Raw genomic sequence first — 15,554 nt, forward strand, 5'->3', positions numbered from 1 at the left:
TCTATTTTTCTAAAAAAGTTGCCTAATAAAGTGCTTTTGTATCCTAGTAAAGCTTAGTCTCACAGAATGTGACCTATTAAAAATCTCTACTCTTTTTAATTTATAAAAAGTTTAAGAATCTTTTTCAAGCACTAAACTTCCTAATGAATTCTTTATCATTTGAAGTTGCATGATTTCTATAATGTAAAAATTATCCAAAAGGAATCTTGCCGCTTCAACATTGTAAGATAAATATACAACCTCATATACATTATGATTGAAATGAGGCAAAGTTTTGTTGAATATTTTAAATACTTATCAACAGAAAATTCTTTTTTTCTTTTGAGGAAGATTGGCCCTGAGTGAAAATTTGTTGCCAATCTTTCCCTATTTTTTTTTCTTCCCAAAGCCCCAGTACATAGTTGTACACCCTAGTTGTAGGTCATTCTAGTTCCTCTCTGTAGAATGTTGCCACAGCTTGACTTAATGAGAGATGCATAGGTCTGCACCCAGGATGCGAACTGCTAAACCCCGGGCTATCAAAGTGGAGTGTGCAAACTTAACCACTTGGCCATGGGCCAGCCCCCTCAACAGTAAATTCTTAATGTCATTTTTCTTATGATAGTGAATGAATTTTACTGAGAATGCTTTAACATCTGGTGTTTATTTCATCCCTTAGACATCCTTATCAGAAACTGTACGGCAGCTATGGGCATACTGTGTCACTGAATATTGCTATGAACTTTATTCAATTCATAAATTTGTGTGTTTGATACAAATGGGGCCTTGGTTTAATCTTCTCTCTCAGTTTCACCTTTTGCCTTCAATGTTGAGCATGAAGTTTATATCTAATATTTTCTTATCTCTCCTTACTTATTCATAAATCCTTCAAGGGTCAACAGTCACATCAGTTCTATTATTAAGATTTCATTCCACGGGAGGGAATGGTTGGTCTTGATAACACAGCCATAATATTTTGAGGAAATAATATGTAAAGAAGCCTATCTTAAAAGTCAGATTTTTGAGAGAATCTTTTTTGTTTTCTTTAATCAAGGTAGGAACACGAAGAAGAAAGATAAACCATTAGATATTAGGAGATATTGGAGGGACATGAAGACCGGTTACAATGCTAAGTCACTGGGTGAAATTCAACTAGAGTTTTAAACATTCTAATGTATTAAGTGAACAAATATGAACTAGACAGTTAAGTGTTCTTATTTTTAATAAATATTTTTAATGCACTGCCTTTATCTGACAGAAGAATTTTAGATAATTGACTGAAAGATATATAGAAAAGACAATTTTTAACTGTAATCTTAGAAATGCCATTCTTTAGATAAGTACAGTGCAAGAGCAAAACATAAATATACGAAAATTTTAAGAAATAAAAGACAGTTTATAGGTAATATTGTGCTTGCCCATCACAGACTCACTCATATCCTTCTCACTGACTCATACCATATTGGTTTATGCCTAGTATGAGCCTGAACATATAGCCGTCAAAAAAAGAAAAATGGGAACTACATTTAATCAACATTTACTTTCTACTAGGCACTAGTTCTAATTATTGTGTTTCACTTAACTTGTATGATAAGGATTAAATATATTGATATGTAAACTGTAGTGAAAATTCCAAGGCTAGGAAAAGGCAGTCTGCTTTTAACTGAGCTGACAGAACTACATTTCAGACCACATTGTTCTGGCTCCAAAATATCTCCTAAACCAGTTTTTCTCAAGCCATCTACGATAAAAGGCCATATTTTTGTTATTCTAATAGCTCACAAACTAAAGCTTTGTAAAACACAACAAAAAGAATAATTAAATTTTTAAAAGATAAAAAATACAAACCCAAATTTTATTATTAGATTCAACAGACATAAAATCACTCTATAAAATTGCCATAAAATTTCCAAAATACTCACTCTCAATTTTGGTGCTTATTGCAGACCAACAACTAACAATTCATGGTTCAGCCTTAGCCCACACACCACAATCTGAGTGGCCAACATACTCCCAAATCTAAGAGCCTACCAGTATTAGGTGTTTCTCAAAGAAATTTTTATAGAGCTTACAAGAATCATGGCCATATGGAAAATGTGCATAAATCTAATGAAATGTTTCAACCACAAACAAAGATCTCTACTTTCTGATCCCTAGAACTGTGAATGTGTTACCTTAAATAGCAAAAGGCACTTTGCAGCTGTGATTAGGTTAAAGATCTCAAGATGGAGAGATTATCTTGGAATATGTGGGTGGTCCCAATGTAATCACTAGGCTCCTCATAAGAGAGAGGCAGGAGGGTTAGAGTCAGAGGAGGAGATGTGATGGTAGAAGCTGATGTCCCAAGAGAAAGATTTGAAGGTGCTATGCTGCTGGCTTTAAAGGCGGAGGAAAGTACCACAAGCAAGAAATGCAGGTGCATTGCAGATGCTAAAAAATGCAAGTCCTTAAGTACCACAGCCCTATTAACAACTTGATTTTAGGACTTCTGATCCCCAGAACTGTATGATAATCAACTTGTGCTGCTTTAAGCTACTAGGATTGTGGTAATTTGTTATAGTAGTAATTGGAAACATACAGAGTTAAGTTCTGGGAAGCAAGGTGCTATTATGAAAAACAGCTAAAAGTATGGAAGTGGCTTTGGAATTGATAATGGGCAGAGGCTGGAAAAATTTTGAGAAGTATGGTAGAAAAGTCCCAGATTGCCTTGAATAGACCGTTAGCAAAAATATGGATGTTAAAGGCCCTGCTAATGAGGACTCCTAAGTGAGGAGTATGGTAGAGAAAGCCTATATCATCTTAGAGAATATGTAAATCATTATCAACGGACTGTTAGCAGAAATATGGATATTAAAGGAGATGTTTTTGAGGGTGCAGAAGGAAATGAGGAACATGTTATCGAAAATTGGAAGAAAGGGAATCTTTGTAATAAAGCGGCAGAAAGCTTAGCTGAATTGTTTCCCACAATTAGGTAGAAATCAGAATTTTAAGTGACAAACTCAAATATTTAGCTGAGGAGATTTCCATACAAAATGTTGAAGGAGTAGCCTAATTTCTTCTTCCTGCTTATAGTAAAATGTGAGAGGAAAGAAATAAGTTGAGGGAAGAACTGTTAAGGTAAAAGGACCCAGGACTTGATGATTTGAAAAATTCTCAGCCAATTCAGACTGCAAAAGGCATTAAAATGAAAAGACTCACTTTCAGGAAAGCACCTCTGGAGAGAAAGCCAATTGTGTGCCTGGATCACTTTTGGCTTGTGTCTTGGAAGGATTAAAAACTCAGAATATTCAGTTATACAGAGAGCTCTTGAAGAAATTAGGCATGTGTCTCATGGATCCCTCAGCCATTTGAGCAGAGGCCAAAAATGGAAAAGGAATTGTCCAGGAAAGATCTATGAAGCAGGCAGTTTTCTAATAAAGAGACTCCCAGAGACATAAAGGAGAACCACAAGTTTCTTTAGAACATTGTATCAGTAGAAACACTATCAGTTTGGACTGAAAGGATGAAATTCAAAAAGGCTGTTGGACTTTCAAAATTCTATAGTTAGGAAATGGGATGATAAAAATACTTAGCTGAAAATATACGCTACCTTTCATGAAAAAGGAATAACGATTCTTAGGGTGGAGAACCAGCCACAGAGGGCAGAGCCTCGCGCCACAAAGGATTATGCCCAGGCTTTGAAATCTAACAGAGCTTGGCTAGTCAGATTTCTAAATTGCTTGAGACTGGAATCCCTTTTTTCTTCCATTTTCTCACTTTTTAAATAGAAATGTCTATAACTGTTATCTTATGCCTGTCCCACCGATGCATTCTGGGAGCATATAATTTGTTTTCTAGTTTCACAGGTACACTGATGGAGAGGAATTTTGCTCAAGGGTGGGTTATAACCAGAATCTTACCCATACCTAATTTAGATGATAAGATCTGGAATTTTTAAGCTGATGAATTTTAGATGAGGTTTCGGACTTGAGATGATACTATAAGGGGTTGAGACTTTTGGAGATCTGGGAATGTGGTGAATGTATTTTGCATGTGGGAAGGATGTGAATTTGGGGGGAAGCATGGTGAGAGAGCAGACTACAGTGATCTAAATAATGACTTCCAAAGATGTCCATATCCTAAGCCCTGGAAACTCTGAATATATTACCTTAAACGGCAAAAGAGATTTTTCAGATGTGACTTAGTTAAAGATCTCGAGATGAGTCAACTATTCTGGAGTTATCTGAGTGGGCCCAATGTAATCCTAAGAGTACTTATAAGAGGGAGGCAGGAAGAGATATGAGGATAGGAGCAGAAGTCAGAGTCAGACAGAGATTTGAAGATGCTACATTGCTGGCTTTGAATATGGAGGAAGAAGCCAAAGAAGGGAAGTGGCCTCCAGAAGATGGAAAAGGCAAGAACATAGATTTTCTGCTAGAGCCTCCAGAAGGAATGCAGCTCTGCCAAAAGGTTGACTTCAGGACTTCTATCTCCAGAACCATAAGATAATAAATTTGTGATGCTATAAGCCACTAAATTTATGGTAATTTGCTACTGCATCTATAGGAAACCAATATGAAAGGCCTCTATTATGGTATAATATTTCTCTACAAATATACCAAAAAAATCTTGAATTTTCAGATTCCATGAAATTCTTAGTCAATACATCAAAGAATATGCTTCACAAGACACTAAAAATTAACTTTAAAACTTAAAAATTCTGAGGATATGTTTTTCTGTTGACAGTCATCTTGCAGAAATGTGACAAGTGTGACAACACAAAAATGGAACATTTCATCATTCCAACATGATGAATTCTCCCTTGTAAGCTGAAGAAAAAAAAATGGTTCAATAAATCTACTTTGCTCTTAAATAGTCAATATAGTTCTTCCTAACTGTGCACTAGCATCTAAAAGTAAGCTAAGAATGGTTTATTTAGATTTTGAATCCATTACTGCAAATGAGTGCCCCCTTCACCAAGGCTCCCTCTTTAATTATCTCATCAACTTAATTTCAAAAATCATATGAAGAGTTCTTGAAAAGGCACTTCAAATCTTATTGGGCAACAAAATTGTCCATAGTTCAGGCAGTAATATATATTCAGTAATCAGCATTATGGCACGATTCCTTCACTCTTCAGGATTTCTATGTTCTCTGGAGAGTCATGACATATCACAATAGGAATATACACATATAACAAAGTGCTTCAAAGCATCCCTTACCTGTGTAACAAGTGGCTCCAAAAGTCTCTCCACTGTTAGTGTCCGGATTTCCAAACTTTTGGGGTCCCATTTTAAAATGATAGGTGAAGTTGCCGAAGTCATGCTCCCTACAGAAACACACATCATCAGTTAGAAATAACGATCGCTGAAATAATCCACTACCTTGGGGGTTGCAAATGAATAATTCACCAAAATTGTGAACATACTTGAAGATCATCTGTCTGGCTCAACCTCATCAAGTTAGGAACAGGGAAGTCAGAACCAGAACTGTGTGAATTGGTGATGTTGGAATCACATCACAAACTGAGGGCTCCTGAGGATAACTATATACATTTGACAAACTCTTGGGACCCAGCTGACATGAAAATATTTCACTCACTCAATATTGAGGGCACATATCCATCTGCTACATTCTGGGAAAGACTTGGACCTTGCCCTTGATTATGCTGATAGTTTCAAGGTAGAGAAAGCCAAGGTAGGCAATGACTACACCTCAGTGTGACTGGTGTTGTAATCAAGGAACACAGAAGGGGCTATGAGAGAACTGAGGAAAGGACACCAAAGTCAGTCTGGGGAGATCAACAAAGACTTTCACGAAGTGCAGTAAATCCATCATGATCACCAGATGAGAAACTCCAAGTCATAACAAAAAGCTACTTTGTTTTCTTCACATCATAACTGACCACTGAGGATATTATACTCCCTGTGGCAGCTGAGTTTCACTCTCTTAAACAGGAAATATATCTTACAAAGTGAGGGCAATCGTTCTGAAAATTAGCTTGCTGCTATTTACATGTTCTCTGATTTCTCACTGCATTTACATTCTTGTCCCATAAAATCCGTGTCTGAAAAGGTTATTTATTTCATTCTAAAGCAATCCTCTCCTCCCTAAGAATCACTGATGTGCAGGTAGCAGCCTCCCACAGATCAAGCACACAATATGGTCCTGGCCTCAATAAAATAAATTATGCATTCTATCGGAGGTGTGTTTCTCACTAAGAAATTGACTGCTCTTTGCTGAATATATTTCGACAACAAACCACTGGACAAGCAACCTTAGATTGTACAAACTGAATCTGAATCATTTGCTTTAATAACACCATAAATCAAACTGTTCATAGCTCTTCTCTTCTTGTGAATCAATGTCCTCACTCGATTCCATCCTTATAAATCAATGTAGATGATTATTTCCATTAGAATTAACACCACAAAGAAGGCCTACACAATAGGCACATGCCTCTTTACTGCTTTCTTACAGCTAATCCTTTTGCAAAATAGACCCAACAAATTTGCTTCAGGAAAAAAAAAAAGAGGCAAAGACACAGTGTGCTGGTATTTTACCTCTCTCCAAATGCCATGTTTTAAATAAACTAAGCATGGCAATTGAACCATATAGACTGATTTAGATTTGGTTTCCTTCACAACAACAATAGTTGGCACTGATATGTTGTCTGTCCTCCAAAAATCTAAAAACACTTTACACATTTCCCAGTCACACTACCAACTGCCACAGAGCAGCTGAGACGCATGCAATTCTGCTGCTGGGCAGCACATCTTCTTGTGCTGTGGAAGGATAAAGATGCCAGATGCTTTCTACATACACAGGATACCTTCATCCCTACTGAAGCCGGATCTACCTAAGCGATCTTGGGCCAGCATTTATGACAGAGTTATTGTTAAGCTTCTGGAGAAGTTCCCTGAAAATCTTTTTCAAGCTCTGATGGAATAATAAGTGATGTAATAATGAGTCACAAGGAAGTCCTGTAGGGAAGCTGGATAACTAGTAGTGAAGTCATTTTAACACGATAATGAAAGGCACTGGGTGAGACCTGGGTGTGCAGAGAGTTGCCATTATTGGTCATGCTTGTGCATATAAGCTGGTGGACCAAGGAAGGTACAGAAAATCTTTTATGGATGTTCCAATGTATAACTATAAAGAAATGATACTCAAAAAATGCAGAGGTGAGAAACCAAACTGCTGGGGCAATCCCATCAGAGACACTAATTTAGCATGCATAAAGAAGAAGTGGGAGATGTCGAACAAAGATCTTAAGCCAACAGTGAGCCAAGAAGCAGAGTTAGACAGTCTCTAGTCCTGAAGGTCACAGAGGCCTTATAAATCTAAAAATGAAAGGACAAGAGTTACCAGGCACATCACTTAACTTAATTTATTCCTTTGGGAATCAATCTTTTCCACCACTTCTTGTGACACAGGTAAAATTTAATAGCAAAAGGCAAGGAAGGTTATATGTTATTAATTTGTTGAAGGGGAAAACCTAGTCACAGAAACTTTAAATGCCCTTTTCTCAGCCATGCAGCTTTTGACATGATTTGGATTAAAACTAGGAATTCTGTCTTTACCCCATTTATTTGGACAATTTGGTTTAATATCCAAATTAGCAAGAATCGAAGGTCACAGAGGGGGACTGCAAAATCTCTACCTCTAAACCCAGGATGTTGACCTCTATGATTCCCGTTGAATTGCCTCTGAGGAGCACCTTAGCTTCAAGTCTGCAGAGCATGAGGTAGAGGACGGTAAGAAGCTCCTTTGACTACAGTATTTGAGCTGGTGTAATCTTTATAATCTGTTGTTTCTGGAAGAAGTGTTTGTGTCCTCCTACTCTGGGCACACTTGATTGCTTTCTGCTGTATGTACTAGACCTTGTAGTAGAAAAATTTCTCCATCAAAACCCCCAGACAATTGAAATTGCATAAAAACAGAAAAAAATGATTCCACTCCAGGTTAATGACCATAACTATAGTCTTCCAGATTCACCTATTGATGATCTTCATCTTCAGTGCCAGTAAGGACAAATGACAGCAGAGAAGAGAAAAACAGTCAAACATCCTCTAGAGCAAAGAAATGGGGCAACTGTAGTCAGCAAGTAGGAATGACAGTTTTGTATGTGCCCCCCATGACAAGAAAACACAAGATGGTTGACTCTCAATCGAGACTGTCATCCTACTTATACTTTCAATATTTGTAAATTCTGAAGAAAGACAGAAAACACACAGGCTTTTAAGGTACATTGGATGATTATTCAGTAAATAGTCACTCCTTCCTCTGTCCCTCCCCTCCACGAGAAATTAATATTGGGCTTTGGCCAACGGAACATTAGGAAATATGATGTGAGCAGACCTTCGAAATGTGCTTGCTTGGTCTTGCTCTCTTGTGCTTCTACCCTCTGCCATGATAGTCACGTATAGCCCACTGGTCCAAAAAGGAAGAAAGACATATGGAGCAAACCTGAATCCAAGCTGAAGCTGGAGCCAAGCCCAGCTAAGCCAAGTCTCGTCATCCAACTCCCAATCAAATCACAGACAAAGGACCAAAAAATAACTGCTTGCTATTGTACGTCACTGAGAATTTGTCACTAAGTGTTTTTCAGCAATAACTAGCAGAATGGTGGCAAATAGACTTTAGTTTGAATTGCAGCCTTATAATGGATGAACTCTGGCATGTTGTCCAAATTACCTAGCCTTTCTGAGCCTCCGTTTCCTCATGAAAAAAATCAAGATAAGTATTTTACAGGGTTATTGTGAGGATTAAATAACTTAGTGGAAAGAAAACATTTCTAGAAATATTACTTATTATGGCTTCCAAAATTTAGGTATCTTTTTTTTTTGAAATTCTTTACCTCTGGGGGGAATAAGAAAGCACCCATTAAAAAGAGAGATCCAGATTGACACTCCTCTGTGTGGAACAACCAAATTGACTCAAATGAGAAGAGAACAAATCAAATGTGTAGTCACATCAGCCTTTCAATTTTCTGAGGATGGAATGACACACTGACTCAAATCCACACTACACATCTGTACAATTAATGCACTCTGTTTTGCCAACAAAAGTGGCTCTATGTAAAACAAACACATTTTTTTTCAATGATTTAAATTCAAAGGAAAAAGACACTCATTTTCCTTGCTTTCCGTAGGGAGATAGAATATCGACTGGACACAGTGGAATAGTGAAAATCAAGAGTTGTACGCACTAAAAGGCAACAAGGTTGTCTTCTATACACTACAATTTCACAAGCCCAGGAACAAGCTCTTAACAATTTACTTAATCTCTGGGAAGACTTTCTTCTTGAAAAGTATCAAATTGCGTATCCATGAAAGGTGCTAACACAGACTACATGGTAACATTTTAGATAATTTCAGATTCTCCAAGGGGGTAAGGAAGAGGCGTGGGTCAGGATTCTAGTGGCGATTTGTCACTCACAATACAAAAAGCAAAACCTGACAAAAAGACAAGCCAGAGGGTCAAGTGCCTGATAAACAGAAAATCTCTCGAGGTTGGCTATCCCAAGCAATGCCTTCAAATGACAAATATGTTAATGCAGTGCATAATTCACTGCAGAAATTTCCCTTTCCAGACATCCCTGGAAAATTTATTTTGAGCTTTCTGAATTCTTACCAGTCCTCTGCTCTTTTGCAAAGTGATGGTCCAGGAAGCTTTCTAGTTGCCCAGGAGGCCACCCAAACCTCCCTCCCTCCACAGGGCTCTAGCTTCAGATTCCCTTCACAAATTTTTCTCTTCACCAATACTGAGCAGTTCTGGAAACAAACTCTGTGAGTCTTTATTAGATGACGGCTTGCTTTTGTTGACAAGCAAATTCAGAAATTAATGACTAACAGTAGATGTATTCACCTATCTCCACACATAAGATGTTGAGTCAGTTACTTAAGCTTCAGTTTCAGCATTTGTAAAAAAAAAAAAAAAGAGGATGGTAATACCTTATATAACATCGATTTATTCTAAAAATCAATGAAATAGGTGCATATCCAAAAAGTGATGGTTTTACTTCTTTGTAATGTTGTCTGCAGGATTATCAACTGAGCCAGTTCAAGAGATCCACTAGGGTAGGGGTGAATGGAGATCCTGTAAGGCAAGATGCTTGAAAACAAAGCTTTGCTGAGGGAGTGAGAAATGAAAAAGAGAGAGAATTTTCTAAATTTCTTCAGCATTTCCGAATCAAGCCTGGAAACACTGAATCATACTGTTTCTTCCAAGAATAATAATAATACTGGCTAAAGGCCTGGCGTTATTATTCTCTCCCATTTATAGACAGGGAGACTGAGGTATGAAACAGTTAAGAAAGCTGCCCAGGGTCACAAAATTTGTGCCTGAACTGCCTGGCCTTAAGAGTCTGTGCTCATAATGACTATGCTTTCCTGCTTCTAAAAAGGAGTTCCTAGGGTTAGGTTTATGCCAGGATCACCGTGGGGCTTCTGAACAAGGTGAGGAAGATAGAGATATGGCAGGAATGGAAAACCCAGAAGCCAGCCCCTTCTGGAGAATGAGAGAAGGAGGGGAAGCGGAAGGACACAAAGGAATGTTAGATAAGATACGAGAGACACAAATGGCAAGTGCCCTGATTCACATGTGGAGCCTATGGAAAATGTGGTTTCACTTCCTGGTAAGACAGGGCAGGTCCTGCGTTCAGTTTCCTGCAGCCACCTTTGGTCCCATGTGGTGAGAATGGGATGCTGCTGGTGAGTCAGGGCCAGCTAGTGACACAGCACCCTGGCAAAGCCAAGACAAAGACCATAGGATGAGTTATGCCAAATAAACAGAATTTGGGCCCCCATGACCTCAGCCCCCTTGTGTTACACTTGTGAATACGTTACATTACAGGGTAAAGGGGGCTTTGCAGATGTAATTAAGGTTACTAATCACTGGACCTTAAAATAGGGAGATAATCCTGGACTATCCAGGTGGGCCCAATGTAAAGGTAGGTCCTTAAAAACAGCTTTTTCCTGGCTATGGGTAGAAGAGGCAGTCACAGAGAAGCAGCAGACAAGGATGTCAGGTGGGGCAGAAGAGGAAGACACAGGGACTCAAAGTGTGAGAAGGACTTGAGCTACTATTGCTAGAGGTGGCCACATGTAAAGCATGAAGAGGAATGTGGGTAGATTCTAGGAGCTAAGAGAAGGCCTTGGAGGACACAGCCAGCAAGGAAACAGGGACCTCAGTTCTACAACTACCAGGTGCTGAATTCAGCCAAACCCCTGAAGGAGGTTGGATGTGAATTCTTCCCCAGAGCCTCTGGTAAGGAACACAGCTCAATCAACATCTTGGTTTTAGCCTTGTAAGATGCTAAGCAGAGGACCCAGCCAAGTCCATCCAGGGGTTTCTGATCTTCTGAGACTATGAGATAAGAAATTTGTGTTGTTTTCAGCTGCTCAGTTTGTGGTGAATTTTTATGGCAGCAACAGGAAAATAATACAGGTGGCACACACAAATTTGAGAGTGCCTCACAAATTTTGTGTGCATTACAATCACCTGGACAGTGTGTTCATATACAAACTGCTAGGACCCACCCAGAGAGTTTCTGAATCATTAGAGCTGGGGTGGATCTGAGAATATGCTTTTTTTTTTTTTTTTTTTTTTTGTATTTATAACAAGTTCCCAGACAATGCTCATGGTCCAGGAACCATACTTTGAGAACCACTGTTGTAATCAGACCATGGCCATGCATGGCAGCAGGGAAGAAGTGATCAGGAAGATATGGGACGTCTCGGCAGAGACCTTGAGACCAGTAATAATAACACTGGTAGTGTTATTACAATTATCACTGTAATAATGGTTGTTATACTTTCTGAAAGCTATTTACACTTTTTAGGGGATCCAGTGCCTTGAAGTGATGCTCAGTGGGGAAGTGGAATGCCATATCAGAATCACACGTTTTTCAAACCACATCAACACCAACCCCCAATTGCCCCCAAAGTTCCAATAGCCCCCCGGGAGACCCTTTTCGGGTCAGAATCACTGCTGTGTTAGTGATCGCTGTGAAGAATGTAAAATAACAGAGGGAGAGAGTCACAGCCCTCGGTCCACTGGAAGCAGAAATGAAAGTCAAGAAATAATTGTTTAATAGAGAACAAATGTTTCCAAAGAAACTGTGTTCCTAAAATAATTTGAAGTTATTTGAGGGCTATAAAAATAAGTCTTCCAAATAATTATCTGAAATACAGTAGTAGTTCTACATTTTCTGCTGTTGATAAAGGAAGGCACCTCTAATACCCAGGCGCCCTATTGTAAGAGGGCCTTCTGTCTGGAGGTGAGGAGAGTATGTGTGCATGTATGCATCACAGGCAGGAGCAGAAGTTGAGAAACAAAAGCAAAGAAGGAGGCATTTGATTATCCTTCAAATATCCCTAGAGAGTAAAAGACACCCTGATTCCCACCAGAATACACTCTGCTGCAACAGAAGCAGGTCTAAATGGAAGCAGGGGAGAGGATATTCAGCACTCTTCCGGGTGGTACCCTGGGTGTGGAAATGGCCTGGCCTACCGGCCTAAATATGAAAAAGTCTTGTTTCTTATTTTCCTCCATTAACTTTGCTCAATTTAAGCTCATTTCCTCTTCCTTTGACTAGAAAGAGGCAGCATATCACCCATCACCGTCCTCTACCTAATAACCAGTCAAAGCCCGGGCTCAGTGAACCTAGATGAAAGTCACTGCTGTGATTATAGGATCCATCATTTTTTTTTTTTTCCCAAGGAAGATTAGCCCTGAGCTAACTACTGCCAGTCCTCCTCTTTTTGCTGAGGAAGCCTGGCCCTGAGCTAATATCCGTGCCCATCTTCCTCTACTTTATATGTGGGATGCCTACCACAGCATGGCGTTCCAAGTGGTGCCATGTCTGCACCCGGGATTTGAGCTGGCGAACCCCAGGCCGCTGAGAAGCGGAACGTGTGCACTTAACCACTGCGCCACTGGGCCGGCCCCCACCACCATTTTATTCAAAATTGAAATGATATATAATTTCTAACTGTCCCTTGCTATTTGCAGAGGAAGAGCGTGGGGAAGTTATCTCTTCTACTGGTAAAGCAACATTTAACACTACCCTCAAGTATTACAATATCTGTAAGACCTCTATTTATGATAAACACATCCCTTGTAACAAAACACCCAAAGAAACACTATTGAACAAAAATATTCTAATAATTTCAAAAGGCTTTAATAACATTTCATGTCTAAGCATAAAAGTCTACTAAAGAAGACTTTAATATTTTTTTAAAACAGATATAAAGCTATTATATCTTCTTCAGAGCTTCTTACTTTTTCTATCCAAATAAACAAAACTTCACCAAAAAAAGGAATATATGAAGCAAGATCCACAGCCTCAAGACTTTCAGGATGACAAGTTTAGACTAATAATATATAGCCTAGAGCTTGCTGATTAAAAAAGAAATAACCATGTCCATATCTCACTGAAATGGTTTTTTATACTTACAATAGCATACTCATAAAATTTAAAACTATGTGCCAACTTAATAGAAATTCACTACTCCTGAAGTATGCTAATAGAAAGCCAGTAATTTGAAATTCAAAATGAAAGCTAGTATCTGTCAAATTAATTTCCTGGCTTTTCACTGCATTCATAGTCTCATCATTTAAATTCATTTTGGAGCATATACAGACTCAATCTACTCCTAAATTATGGCTTGTTTTCCATTTGGATGTGAACACATGTGACATCCAGGTAGGCAGTGCTTACTCTATATGCTACATCAGGTTTCCAAAGTTCCAACAAAAACTCAGTTTTTCTAAACAAAATATATTTGACTAAGAGTTAACGTTGTTGTACCTGTTTTTTCTCCTTAAGCAACACTTGAATTCAGATTTGGGCAGTAGATTTCAAAAATTAAAAATAAGAACTATTAATGTTTCAGATAACATATTCTGATGAATTATCTTTCTAGTCCAAAAGTAACTTCAAATTATTTAAAAGGAACATAGCTTCTTTTGCAATTAATTTACTCCGTGTCCTTCTAACCTCTTGAAAATTAGAATTCCATATGCAATGATTATGTAACTCTAATCTTCACCAGAATCTCAACATTTCATATTCAGATTGCAGCAAAATAACCATCAAACTGCTCTCCTTATCTTCAGTCTTGCTGTACAATTCATTCCAAAATAATTATCTGAAACATTCCTTTCCTAGGGGACCAAAATGACTACTTAACTCTCTTCTCCAAGTCCCAATTCCTCATTGTAACAAGGCTGGCACTCAACTTTCTGACCAGGGTCTATTGGATCTTATTTCTTTAACATAAGTCTTCTGCTGCATTCAGGTTTGGACAACATTATAACGCATGTTTCATACCACTTCCCAAAGCCCCCACTGGAACACCTTCCTTCTCATCCTCCAACACCTAAATATTGACATACGCACACTGCATCTTCTCATAACCCCTAAATTGTTCCTGGATTTATAGTCAGTAACAGTGAATCTTCCTTTTCTTAACTGGCTCATTATTAAGAAATTGACATTATTTTTACATAAACCAATTGATTATAAACTCATTAGGGCAAAAATCAAGTTTTTTACTCCGTTTCTATGATCCGTAGAATATAATAGGGTGTTAGATCTAGGTCCTTTGAAAAGGTTTGATTAAGTATGCTCCTATAAAATCCAAATATTTATCTATTTTTTTCAAGTATCGATTTTTAATATTTTTAATAGTGGATTCCATTTCCTAGAGAGTAACAGTTTTTAAAATATCTTTCAGACTTATTTTTTGACATATTCTTTGTTCAATACTTACTAAAGACCCAAAACAAATGATATTTTGGTATTATTCAGAGAACATAATTTATATTCAGGTTTCTTTTTATTTACATATATTTTTTAATGATGTTTTATTTTATTTATTTATTTAATTAATTAATTAATTTTTTTTTTTGAGGAAGATTAGCCCTGAGCTATGGCCAGTCCTCCTCTTTTTGCTGAGGAAGCCTGGCCCTGAGCTAACATCCGTGCCCATCTTCCTCTACTTTATACGTGGGACACGTACCACAGTGTGGCGTGCCAAGCAGTGCCATGTCTGCACCCAGGATCCGAACCAGTGAACCCTGGGCCGCCGAGAAGCAGAACGTGGGAACTTAACCCCTGCGCCACTGGGCCGGCCCCTACATATTTTTTAAAACATATAGCTTCAGTTCTTATTTTAACTGGACCACTAGTTTTTCAGTTATTATGTTTTAAAACCAGGTGTCATTTTCGTTCAGGAAAAAGTAATCTCAGGGCTTCCTTCACCAAACTAGTGAGGTCTGCTTTGATATTTAATTCACTGCAAAGTTCCACACGAGGAACTTTGAGAAAAGGATTGTACCAGTTGTGCAAGTTGGTCCACGAGACGTCTTCCTTCCCCTCATTGACTCAAATGGCCTTTTGTCCCCAAGGCCCAGTGACTTTTCCTTTCTCTGAAGTCCATCAGTATTCCAGATAATTAGAATGACTACTAGGTAATATTTAATTTAAATACAAATTGCCTTGTGTTGTTCTCTATTTGCTTTATATAAGTTTTGTCCTCTCTAATGCACCCAGGGAGAGGTACTCCACCTCCTTCACAGTGATTAGC

General features: G+C 38.3%; 1 protein-coding gene across 9 annotated transcripts in view; it reads right to left on the reverse strand.

Annotated features, from left to right (window-relative positions):
• The window catches only part of CTNNA2 (catenin alpha 2), a 1,085,794-nt gene that overhangs the window by 947,780 nt on the left and 122,460 nt on the right, over nt 1-15,554 (reverse strand). For all 9 annotated transcript variants that reach the window (XM_001499457.6, XM_070236225.1, XM_005599873.4 and 6 more), the window contains exon 2: nt 5,181-5,287. In XM_001499457.6, the coding sequence (XP_001499507.1) occupies nt 5,181-5,282 (102 nt within the window). In that variant the 5' untranslated portion in view covers nt 5,283-5,287. The remainder of the gene's footprint in view (nt 1-5,180; nt 5,288-15,554) is intronic.

The sequence above is a fragment of the Equus caballus genome, chromosome 15 (genome assembly GCF_041296265.1).
Source record: "Equus caballus isolate H_3958 breed thoroughbred chromosome 15, TB-T2T, whole genome shotgun sequence".
Classification (NCBI taxonomy): domain Eukaryota; kingdom Metazoa; phylum Chordata; class Mammalia; order Perissodactyla; family Equidae; genus Equus; species Equus caballus.